The 13080-nt window shown below is 38.8% G+C and overlaps 1 protein-coding gene across 13 annotated transcripts in view; it reads left to right on the top strand.

Moving 5' to 3' along the window:
• LOC149246972 (uncharacterized) overlaps positions 1–13080 on the top strand; it is a 539894-nt gene that overhangs the window by 55502 nt on the left and 471312 nt on the right. For 10 of the 13 annotated variants that reach the window (XR_016266584.1, XR_016266583.1, XM_089458081.1 and 7 more), the window contains exon 2: positions 6705–6785. The exons of the other annotated variants lie outside the window; for them this stretch is intronic. Coding sequence is in view for 8 of the 10 variants with exons in the window: in XM_089458081.1 (XP_089314207.1) it covers positions 6705–6785 (81 nt within the window). In the remaining 2 variants the exon portion in view is untranslated. The remainder of the gene's footprint in view (positions 1–6704; positions 6786–13080) is intronic. 13 annotated transcript variants of the gene reach the window in all.

Genomic DNA, 13080 nt, shown 5'->3' with positions numbered 1-13080 from the left:
GCGGCAGAGGGAGCTTCAGCATCAGGAGGGTCTCTAGCCCAACAAAGAGGTCAGAGTTGGGAGATCAGTTACTTACTTCTCAGTAATTGAGTTGTAGTGCCGCAGTGGGCAGCGCGATGCAACATGATGAGAGGAGTTGCAGTGTTGGGAGAAAGGACCAGCAACAACACGGATGCAGAGGGAGTTGTCGTACAGAAGCAGCAATGACAATGGCAGAACCATGGGCAACAGTACAGGATATAGCAGTGCAGAGGATGAGACCAGAGTGATCAGTCATTCTATTCTCTAGAGCGGGGTTTGCTAAGAGAGATAGAATCAGTGATCAGAGTTGCAGCTGGGGGGCATTGAGGACAGAGAGACAGAGAGGCAAAAATAGTGTCGGCAGAGCAGCGCAGGAGCCAGAGAGAGTGACGCAGTAGCAGCCAGGGGAGAGCAGCGCAGGAGCCAGAGAGAGTGACGCAGTAGCAGCTAGGGTTCACGCAGGGCCGTGCAAAGGCAACCGGGAGCTGCGCAGTGCTTCCGAGAGGCCAGCGTTGTTGACACAGAGGGCCAGAACGCTGACGCAGGGCCTCTTGAGGCCGACGTAGACTCATTTAGGGTGACGCAGGGCTAGCACTGGGCAGAGAGAGGCTGACGCAATCCAGAAAGGCAGACGTTGGGGTTTCTGGGGCAGACTGGAGCTAAGAGGCGTTGCCGGAAGGTTTATCTGGGGTTTCAGCCAGGACATTTGTCTCAAACTGAGAGGTATTACTGCCAAGGAAATTCTCTATTGGGTAAGCCGGATTTGGCACCCAGATTGTACTCTGATATTGCTTAATAAGAAAACCCTCAGATAGCTGCACCAGGTTTCCCAAATTGGGCTTTTCCGGGGACATTGGTCCAAAAATAACGGTGTCATTTGGTGTGATTGTTTATGTTTCCTTCAGTTGTTGATCTGTAATATGTTGAGCATGCACTAGTGTTTATTTTCAGTATTTACATTGTAAATAACTTGTTAAGTAACATAACAAGTAGGTAGGAATAAATCAGATAAAGTGCATGGAGGGTTTACAATAGGGTGAGTGGTTCACTTGCCTCTATAGGTACGTTGTATATAGGGTGAGTGGTTCACCTTCTCCTATGGCATATGATTAGGATGAGTGCTTCACCTTCTCCTACAGATGCCCCAACATACATCCTACCCTTGTAGTCTGGGACTCTTGTGAAGTACTTCTCATTTGGCCAATGAGTTGGGAAAAGTGGTTAGGGACTGTAGTTTGAAAATTTTAAGTCAGAAATCCTATTGCAACAATTGCAATTAATTCTTATAATTGTTAATTAATTTAACAATTTATTTGCTACGACAAATATCTAACTAATCACACTGCAACCTTTACAAATAAAACTACGGAAAATAATGGCGCTGGAAACTGAGAAATATGCTAGCACACACATGAAATATGACACAATAATTTTTGGACAAAAGTCCCCGGAAAAACCCAACTTTGGAAAACCAATGCAACAGTTGAGGGTTTTATATTATTAAGCAACAGTGAAATTCTGAGTACAATCTTGGTGCCGAAAACTGGCAATCATACAAAGAAAATATTGGCAAAAAGTTCTTGAGGGAAATTACTCTCACTCCAAGCAATCTCGATGCTTTACTGCCATTGAAAATCAAGTTGTCCACCTCGCCCTGCGCAAATTTTGTGTCACCCTGGTGCAGTCTGCTACACTCTCAACCTGCACTCGCGCTGCCTACACTTGTGCTTCTCACACTTGCGCTGCCTACACTTGTGCTTCCCGCACTCACGCTGCCTGCACTTGCTCAGAACCACTGAAAATCAAGTCATCCTGCCTGCTACTAACTGGGAAAACGCTTCTCCGATTGTCTGGAACCTCTGCCCGACCTCTGGAACTGAAAACGTCTTCTTCCTTTAGCAAATTGAATTGCTCTCTGAAGCTTCTGCGCAACTTTCTCAAGAAATTTCAGCCTCTCTATAAATGCACTCATCGGATTTGGAAATCGTCCTCCAACTTCACTGCCCCTCCCCCTATGACACACGCAACCCTTCTAGCTCAAACTCTTCTTCCTTGTTGGACCTCTGTAGCTGGATAACTCAATATGCCAAGGAACTCGCATTATTGGTATATCTTCCATCTACCCATCGACCTCCTTATAATCTTCTGTTGGACCTCCAATGACCAAGATTAAAACTTAATCAAGGGCCAAGATCATATCAAAGTCGATCCGTGTGAGTTTCTAGATGATTCACACCTTATCTCAATAACTCTGATTAATTAACCAGATTTCCTAAGTTTAGACTTATAAAATATTAAAAAATAGGTTAATAATCTAATTGAGACACATCTAGGTGGAATTCCAGACGCGATTTTTGGCTTATGGAGAGCTCATGTGTTTAATTCTCTCCACAAAATTTCGAGACTAGAACACCTCTGATGCTACAAAAACTAACACATAGCACTACATATGGACGCATCATGTATATGCCATACTCCGTATGTCTAGGATGCATGATGTTCAACGACTTGATCGCTCAGGATAAAGTCTGATTGGTGTTCTACCCTTGGTTATGTGGACTGACTTTTGTTAGTGGAGGGTGGTAATGTCTTGTGACTCACTTTCAATCGATTCTTCTTGTTATCTATATCCATCTTCAATAGAGACGAGATGAGATGCAGAGATAGTACATGATGATGAAGATGGCATGATGATGGATGGATATTGCTAGGTGGAATTCTCCCTAGTTGAGAGGGAGTGTTAAAATATGAAACTAGGGCCAAATTCCACTTTGGGGAGCTTAGTTGAAGAAGATGATTATTGGATTGAATTCCTCTTTCCGAGAGGTCCAAAATTGGCCTAAGGCTCATTGAATTTGGACAAGGAGAAATATAATTTTGAAGGTCAACCCACACATGTGCAATTGGTCAAGGTGAGCTTGGGCTTAATTAGACAAATTGAACCCCTCACCATCACATATAAATAGAAGAGACCTTCATCCTCATTTGGCACATTCACAACAGACATCTCTCTCTGCTCATTTGATTGTTTCGTATATATGATTGGGCAACTTATCATCTCATAGGTGCAAGTTTGTGGAGGACTGATCTGACTTGCATTGACTTTTTGTTTCTGGGAGACTTTTACCAACATTGATTGAGGCTCCTTTGACTTCGTTTGGTTGCGTTTTTGGAGGGATTATCTCTATTTCAATAGGCCGCATTTATTGTCACAGATTACAAGGCATTCTTGGTAGGTTGACCTGCGTTGACTGTAGGCATGTGTTCACTGATTTGAATGCCGAGTTTGATTGCTCCTTTTTTGATTGTCTTTGTCGCTGGTTGACCTCCAAGGAAAGCCGAATTGCTTTGACCTTGACGGCGATCAAGGAGGACTCCTTTTCTGCTGCACTGACCACTGTTGACTTTTTGATTAGGGGTATTTGACTGCTGTTGATTGAGAGCAAAATTTTCAAATTTTGATTGGGCTATTGGATCATCTATTTGGCAAGTCAACTTTGACTTTGACTTTGTATCATTGTACTCTATTGGATATTCTCTCTTTGCTGAACATTTGATATTTGATAATAAGAAGATTGATTAAGGGTTTTCCCCATTTTGGGGTATTTCCTTGGTTTGAGCCTAATTCTTGTGTTCTCTTGTCTTGGTTTTTCTTCTGCATCTTATCATTTATGTTCTATCTACAGTTACCGTCAATGTGAATTAATGGTTTATGTGATTGCTATTGGAAATTAAGCGGAAATTATCTTTGGGCTAATAAAAGGGCATTGAAGTAATTGTTGCAAGCATAGAACATACCATTGTTATCTAAAATCAACATTTCTGCTCCTCTAAGCAAAGATAAAGAAGGTTGAGATAAGGAGTTCGAAGTCAGAGAGGAGAAAAAGAGACCTTGCACGTGTGGATCTTGACCTTCTGCAACTCGCATGTGTGACTGTTTTGGGCCGAGTTTTCTGTGGTTCTTTCTGTGGATAAGTCCTTTTGTCGCTCAAATTGTACAGGCACTGCGACAATGGCTCAGGGTGGGGGCTGTCACTCTGATCCCCGCTCACTTCGTTCTAGCTGTCTCCCAACGGTAGGCTATGTGGGGTAGTCCCTATGGAAATGATATGATGAAAGACAAGTTGGGAACCACCTTGTCTGGGCAACACAATTGAGTGGCCTAGATACTTGGTTAAATTTAGCAAGACTTGAGGATTTGATTAGGTTTAGAAATGAGACCAGTGCCTTATGTAGTCAAAACTCTTGCTTATTACAAATTAAGACCAAGTAACCAGATGGACAACTGCTGATTAAATGACTTACTAACCTATATGCTATGCAAATCCTATGATCTAGGTGTAATGCAAGGATCTTGGTTACTTTTAAATTTATATGCCTAGTCTAAATGGAACCTTCCTCTTCACTGTTTTGAGATCAGTCTTTCGATTAGGTTGTGGGATGGAAGCCAACGGAAAGAAAACAGAGGCTTGATTAACGATACCTCCCCCTGTGTTCCAACCACCCAGTGCCTCTGGCGCTAAAGAGATTGTGGCTCTGATGACTGCAAGGTCACTATGTTAACCACTAGAAAGGTTCTGAATCCCTCAAGCTAGGTGAGGAAGGGTGGCCCTCGTGGTCTATCAACCAAGCTTATGCTTGGAGGTAAATTATTAGTGCAAGCTAAGCCTAGAATGCTTATGCAATGAAATGGGTGAGTGGGTCTTGAGTTAAGATTGTTTATGTTCTTTAAGTACTTAATACTGATTACCTTATAGCGAGAGTACTTAATAATGAATTGAAAGACAATCTTAAAACAAGACAAGTGCTTAATGATACAACTGTCAATGTTGAACAATGGATCAATGCACAAGATGCTTAGCAATTTAGAACCTTTATCTAATTCAACAATGATTACTTGAGAACATTTAAGATATGCCAATGACCAATGTTAAGAGATTCTCACTTAGAATGATAACCAATGAAACTTAAGATGCCAAATGCTTAAGATAGACAACAAAGATATCAAAGCTTCTTAAGATTATGATCTTTAACTTAGAGCAATTATCCAATGATTTCTCAACAATGCTTCAATTAGATGCTAAACACAAAGATGCCAATTAGATCTTAATGCTCAAATAACTTAAACCATCAATGAGATTAGAAGATTTAAAGCTTAGATATTTGAGTGATTCCAGTGTCAAGTTAACAATTTTTTAAATCTAACACAAGACAAGCAATTGTTAGAACTCAACAACATAAAGCACCATGAGCCAATTTAATCATGAAAGAGCTACTTATGATGAAGTATAGAACAACAACAAGTATGTCACTTTGAATCAAGGAATTATCAAACATATGAAACTGAAAATGACCAATAAATAGCCTAATGACTTGCTAATTGATAAAACAACTTTGCCAATGTAAATTGATGAATTTTTAGCCCTCTTAAGATGTTATATTCAGAAAATATCAGATCTGATTATACCTTTTATGCAGAGATATCAGCCACTATAAATTAGAGATCTATGCCAAAAGATTGATGCCCAAGATGTCTAGAAGCTATGATAATATGCTAGATGCCACACCAATCAATCCTATACCCTTTAGAGTGTTCTTTTCAGTTTTATATCAGATTTGATCTATTCAGTTATGCAGAGATATTTCAACAAGCAAATGACTAGATCCAAGCTAGAAATTTAATATCCAAGTAGCCAAAACACTAGCAAAATTTTTATCATAAAAGTATTAGGGTGTTTAGACCACTTAGATGTGATTTTAGGGCATTTAATTCACTATTATGAAATGAATAGGACGGCAAAATCAAAACAGTGATAATGTGAGGGTTTAGAGAGAAAACACTGTGCCCAAGGCGTTGTAGATCACTTGCCCAAGTTGACAAAATTTTTTCAAATCACTTGGCACCTGAAAACACCAACTTTGAACAAGATCCTCCTTGCAAAACCCACCAATCTTTTGTCCAAAAAATTTCAGAGATGGACAGAGGTCAAACTAGGGCCAAAAAGGGCCAACGCTAGGCCTAATAGCAATGTGGAAAAAGTCGAAGTCGGGATTAATTCGGCAAGGGTCCAAAAGTTGAAAAACTCGTCAAAGTCGGGAGTTTTTTGAAAAAGTCGGCAAAATTAAAAAAACACAATTTTTTTTTTTTTTTTTAACATCTAGAGTATCCACAACATCAAATAAATGCATTTCCACATAAACATGTAAAGAAAGCTAATATATAATATGTATATGAAGTCTAATGCTACATCACATATCAAAATAGTGAATCAACTCCTGAATTTTGAGTCCTGTCTGAGTCTCAACTCTCAAGAGTCAAAATATCAACAAAAAATATAATAAATGTATATCATGAGTCATCTAAAAGTCATCAAGTAATCAGTCACTCAGATCCTCTTCCCCTTTTAATTTTTGTTTCCGCTAATTGTATTAAGAAATAAGTCATGCATTTATTCAGTAGATTGTAATCTGCTTGGGTAATAAGGTGTCGGGTGGTAGGTCCAATGAAAATTAATAGTGAGTATCATAGTAGATGTGAAAATTAACGCTTGGTGAATCCAAGCTGCTTATTTTTTGAGAAAACAGTAGATGTCAGATTATTAACCTAGCCTTGGCATCTATTATTCAAAAACTCTTGGAGGTAAAATCCACTTCTGATACATAACCTTTCCCCACATTTACAGGGAATTCACCACTAAAGAAGATTCCCTTTCGAAACGTGCTCTCATTGCAGGAAGGATCTTTGCTGTCACAAGATTTCACAGGTACTTTGTTCCTGTCTGAAAAATGGGTTCTTTTTTGAGGCATTGGTTTTGTTTTTTTTGGAAAGGTTGTTGCTATTTGATCTTCATGACCTCCTCTTTGTTGTTTCTCCTGGAAGCATTCAACAACTGTAACAATGTTTTTGATGGTGTGGGGTTCTTTCCACGGAAGACTATTGTATGCCTGTCCTTTTGGTACTTTTGTAATCTTTTGAAAGGGCAGTGGCTGGTAAGAGTCTGGATCACTGAAAGCCTGGAGGCTTAGCCAATGTATACTTTGCTTTCTAACTAGAAATATGAAGTATAAAGATTTGTTTTTCCTTGGAAAACAAAAACATATCTTAACCTCAAAACTAACAGATTACAAATGAGACTGCTATGCTCGCAAGAAGTATGACAAACAATACAATGCAATAACTTGAAAATGCATGGATGGAAGCTTCAATTTATAGTTTTTTCACCTTTGCGGCCTCTTTATCCACGACCTGGGAAGGGAGGAAGACTTTTTGGGTTGACTCCCGATTAAATCGGGAGTATAAGGAAAAAGTCGCGATTTTTTCCTTTGTGAAAAAGTCGCCAAAAAGTCGGGGGATTGAATCGTTTAGTTCAAAAAATCGTGTTTTTAGGATTAAATCGGGATTTTTTGCAGACTTTTTCCACACTGCCTAATAGGGCTAGCGATGGGGGAAAAGGGCCTAGATAGGCCTGCATTGAAGGGAGGAGGCCTAACAACCTAGGGAAAGAGGCTAAGGAAGGGCTTAATGGGGGAATGAGGAGGCCAAAAGGGAGAGCGAAGGCTGGGAAGAGATGCCGAAAGGAGGATGGAGGAGGGGCTTGAAAGCCAATGGCAAGCTGATTAGGGCATCCATCTTGGGTCAAGGAGGGGGCCCAAGGCCTTCTAGGCCCACGACAAAGCCAATAAAGGCCTTAAACCCTCAACCCAAGGCCAAGGGACGAGGCCTTGGCCCTTGGGGGCCTACGACAAGCCTCAAGGAGGCTAAAAATGACGACGCTGGACCCTCAAAGGGAGACATAGGGGCTGAGGAGGTTGACGCATGGCTTGGAGAGGGAAGATTCGGGCCTAGGAAGCCTAAAAAAATTAAACCCTTACTCCAAACAATTATTTGCTTCAAATCTTAAATTTCATTGCAAAATCTTCAATGGCTGACCCTGCAAAAATTCTATAGGGTAAATCTTACCCTCAAGGGCCTAGATCTAGCTTTAATTCAGTGCTTGTCACTTGATTTCACCTATACAAATGAATTTACAAATACCCAAAACCCCAATATATAAAAAAATCTGAAAACCCCAAAACCCCAAAACTCTAGTTAGAAAAAATAATTTACAAAATAATATTATACAAATTTATTTACAAGGTGTACAAATATGCAATGCTTTTAAAAGGAATTTTGAGATAAATTTTTTTTTTTTGATAGATGGCTAGATGTACCTTGTAAAATAAATGCAAGCTACAACCTTAGTGAAGTTAGATAAACCATAAAAATATTTGAATTCCAAACAAGGTCATCTTACGCCCACAATTTGTGAACTTGGAGCCCAAGGACCGAGGAGCCTGCAAACACTATATACTTCTTCACATATAAACTTTTAAAACAACAATGAATTGGATCATCTAAGATAAGCCCAAAACTTATCAATAGAGTATTCCTATCATCTACAATGAAATAACAATTTAATTAAAATTTAAATACAATATAGGAATGCCTGTACCCAACACATACCAAAAATCTGTAAACAATAAACACCATGAACTGCACCCCAAAGTCTTTATTATGATTCAAGAAACGTACCCAGTGAGACAGTAGCATACATCAACTTTTCTGCAAAATTACATTAGCCAAACATTAGATGGCTTTAGACACAAATGACTCCTAATTTATAGATAAATCTTCCAAGTGGAAAAATAACGGCTAGTTGGCTTGATCCCCATCAAAATAATCTTGGCCATCTAAAAATATTTGATCATTTTTTAATCTCCACTGTCGAAAATATTTGTTTTTGAAGAATTTTCGAATTTCTCATTTAACCCATTTTTTATTAGCTCAAATTAATTATTTGAGCTATTTTCCTTAAAAAAATTACTTTGACTTAACCATCAAGGCCCAAGGGTCCAATTTTTCTTGAAATTTCCAAAACTCCCTTGATGGGGGACTTCCAAAAATTAATTTCTTTGATACCTACGAATTTTTCCACTTGGAGAATTTAATTTCTCTAGGAATTTAACTTTGACTCTAATTAATTAATTTTTTGGCTTAAGATTAATTTAATTTTTGCCAAAAAAATTAATTAATTGACAGTTGAAGGGATTAAATATTTTTTCCATCCTCTAATATTTTCGCCATGGTGTCTAAATATGAGGGATTATGCATTAAAATATTTTTTACATAAGATAATTACAATTCAACCTTCAAAGGGGGAAAACCTGTTTGGTATAGACCCTCAAATTACACACCAAATTCTGTGACACAATATGATCTAGTAGACCAAGTGATTTGTAATAAAATAATTTAGCCAACTAGCTTAAATTATTCTCAAATCACTTTTACATAAGACTCGACTAAAACACTAGGACTCACCTAAGACTTTGACGACAAATTCCACCCTAACTTTGGGGTGAGGTTGGAGGGAAAAACTCTGCCGACCATCCGTGTTTAGAAACACAAATGAATCAGTGAGACGAAAAACCTCCTAGGATGAAATTTTCGCCAAAATAATAGGCTTACCTAGGTTGTCACATAATTAAACGGATGTACTAGCATCATTTACATTACAAACTTGCAGAATGGGTTTACAATGACACAATACGCTGATGGCTGACAATCTCGATCCTTTGAAAAAATTGGTATGTCTGCTTCCTTGAAACTTTGACAAAAATGAGTGCAATAAGTCCAAACTTCTTTGGAAGAGATAGGCTGAATTTCTTGTCTTTGTTGCAGGCCTTCACTGAGTTGAATATGAGCAGATTGAGGAGGGATTTGACTTGGCTTCTTGGTGGATAGTTTGCTGGTTGGTTTGTCTATTGTCTTGACTTTGATGTCTCTCCTGTTGAATTGATTCTCTATGGAAAGGTTCGCTGGGTTTTTCCCCATGTTGGTTTTCACAAGGTAAATACTTGTGTTAATTGTGTGGCTGTCTCTTTATGATCCTTATAACTTTTTTGTTTTACTATTGAACTCCTCTGTGTAATTGTTCTATGATGAAAAAGATCATAAGAAAATGATTAACCTAATGGAAATCGTAAGAAGTACTTATCAATTTAGAGGCACTAAATTCAGCATGGTATCAGAGCTATGGTGAAAGAGTAGTCCTGAAGAAAGAAGTCATAATTTATGGGTCAATTTGTCAACTAGCCCTAGATTCCCTAGTCCAAGGATTACATTACCAAAGCATTGTGTAATTTGTGCCCTAACCAGGGTTTGTCCATATAATGAAAAGAAGCAGAAAACTTTGCGTATTCTATGTATAGGAGAAGAATAAGCATGTAACAAAGAGATCTCAGATGGACCAAGTTTCATCTATGGTGGAAATAATACCTCTGTTTATGAAGGTAAAGCTCATAGAAGGAAGGACCCCGATCGAGATCTTCAGGTCAAAGCTTTTATTTTTATTTTTATTTTACATCCTTAGAGAAGGCATAAGCCCTAATCCAAAAGAAGAAGATCAAAGGAGGTCCGAAAAGTCCTAAGGTCTATCTCAGATAGACAGATCGAAGACCTCATAGCTAATGATAGAGGCCAAGTATCTCCATAAATGATCTTAGATAATCTCGAATTGGCTCAGTCAATTGAAAGGCCAGACTACATTTTGTTTTTGATCCTTTTGTGATTTGATCAAAGACCATCATTGGAACATACCTTGTTAAAAGGTTGAAGGCTGTCATAGGATCAAATGACCTCATTAGTCTTTGGACTAGTTGCCGAAATCCGAAGAGGGTGGAAGCACCTCAGATTAGGCCATAAGCCTTGAAGAAGTTGAAGGAGGTCCCAAAATAAGTCATGTTGTCTGCCAAAAGTTCTAGCACTTAATCAAACAGACCTAATTGAGTTTGTAATCCTCTTGGACAAATCTAGTTATCTTAGAAAGTCTAAAATACTTCAGAGACTATATTTGGGTACAGGAGGTCGAGACTCTTTGAATTATGCTCAGAAGATTGATTAGGGTTGAAGCATTTGAAGATTCATTTTTATGTCTATTCAAGATTGTGATGATTCCTTTGATCGAGTTATCTCAGAACTGAAAATATCGTGAATTACTACTGTGGTTCTAAAAGGTCACAGAAGGTGGTCAAGAAAATTCTTGACAATCTGAGGAATAAGACAATTGCAAAAGCTATCATTGCTTTGAGACAAAATTGAAGAAGTCTTAAGCAATCTCTTGATTGCTAAAAATTCAACATGATAATTGAGTTGGTGTTTCTTGGAAGGAAGCAACCAAAAGGAAGTTTTTGGAACATAAGCATGAGATCTACCTTTAATCTTTGAACTATGAAAGACACTGTTACTTAAATGAAGGGATTGGATTGATAACAAGCTCAAGAAGATGGATTGATGCCTTAAGTGGCTAGGTTGAAGTGTTGGAGATCTAAGCAAGCATTTGTTTCTATGCAAGCACACTATAATGATAAGTTGGAATTTTGAGACCAACAAGGCTATAATTTTGCAATTCAAATACTTGGAATACAAGGATCAGTAACTATAATCTACTTCTTAGTCAGTCCATGGGACTGTGATAAAGATGTCTTAAAATAGTCATAAGCAAATTCTTAAAGAAAGTCAGTCATAATAACTGTGAATGTTAAAGGAATCCTTTTTCAAGAAATCTGAAGCATAAAAAGTCATCTTGATACTTCAAGTAGTAATGACAGTATCAATTTAGATTGTGGCAATTCAAAGCCACTCAAGGGAATTATGTGATCTATGCACATATGCTAAATGTTTGGAATACATGTCTCGAACCTGTGTTTTTCTTTGTAGATATTACAATGTATATTCAGAAGTAGGACATTATGAAGCCATTTGTTGCGATGAACCTTGCATTGTTGAGCAAAAGTCCTCTAAGGAAAGATGAATGCTTTTTCAAAACTCGATGTGTATAGGCTCTTGGGTTGAAAGGCTTGAAATCAATGTTTAGCTGAATTTCTAGTAGTGCTCAACTATGATTGGTCAATGGGATATGGAAAGAAGAATTTTACACATTGCAAAGTCTGTTGAACTCACAAGAGATGTAAAATGGATTTGTGAAAAACTAGGGTTTGGAAGACTGAAAGTCTTGAATATGAAAATTCTAGGTTTTTAACATTTGAATTCTAGGGTTTGTAAACCCTAGCAAGAAACAAGGGATTGGATAAGAAAGCCCTAAGGTTCGTGGACAAAACACTAGGATTGAAGCTCTAGGATTGAACCCTACCCAAATCTCTGCAACTTGAGGGTCTAAAGCTCAAGGTCTCCCCACCTCTCTCTTGGAGGTATAGCTACATACAAAGCAAATTCGTCCTTTAGCCTGCTGGACAAATTGTTAATCTCTCTCGAAGTTGCTGCCTGCTCATGCTTCTCCTTCATGTCCTTCTTCCTCTTCGGACACTGGGTACTGTAGTGAGCAAACTCACCACATATGAAGCACTTGATCTTTGACAAATATTTCTTCTTCTTTTCTCCTCCTTGTGAGCCTTGCCCCCTGTGACCTTTCTTTGCCTTCCCCTTTGATGAAAGGGAAAAATTCTCCTCGTTGTTCACACTCTTTAGTCCTTTGTTACTGTTGCTGCTGATATTGCTCTCAACCAGAGCAAGCCTCATCTCTTGTTGTGTGAAATCAACGCACAATCGATCCCAACCAGGTAGATTATTTCATCTAGTGATACCTTGGGTGAAGGTAGTCCACTCCATAGTGAAACCATTGAGAGCTGTATGCACTAGCTCACTCTCTCGAGGTGCTTCTCCAACTGCAACAAGCTCGTCTCAAACATTCTGAATTCTAGTGAGATGAGGAGTGACTCCTTCACCCTTATGCATCCTGGTGGTCTTCAACTTCTCTTTCAAGAACATCTTTTGGTTCTCGGAAGGATTCTAGAGAAGAGTAGCAACTGCATCTGGTTACCGCTCAATTGAGTAGGGGTCCTTGGAGGGTTTCCAAAGGGGCTCAATGGATGTCTCCTTCTCTTTGTAGACTTTCACTGATGGGAGGAGTCCTGATATGGTGGGTGTTGACCCCTACTGGTCAACTACCCATGCAGTGCACCCCGTTTTTCTTGACAGAAAGAAGCAACACCTGATCAGCATGT

This window comes from Pinus tabuliformis, chromosome 7 (assembly GCF_031772625.1).
Source record: "Pinus tabuliformis cultivar Carrire ecotype Pingquan chromosome 7, CPIR1, whole genome shotgun sequence".
In the NCBI taxonomy this organism is placed as follows: domain Eukaryota; kingdom Viridiplantae; phylum Streptophyta; class Pinopsida; order Pinales; family Pinaceae; genus Pinus; species Pinus tabuliformis.
Note: the sequence above shows the minus strand (reverse complement) of the source record. Positions and strands in the feature narration are given on the sequence as shown.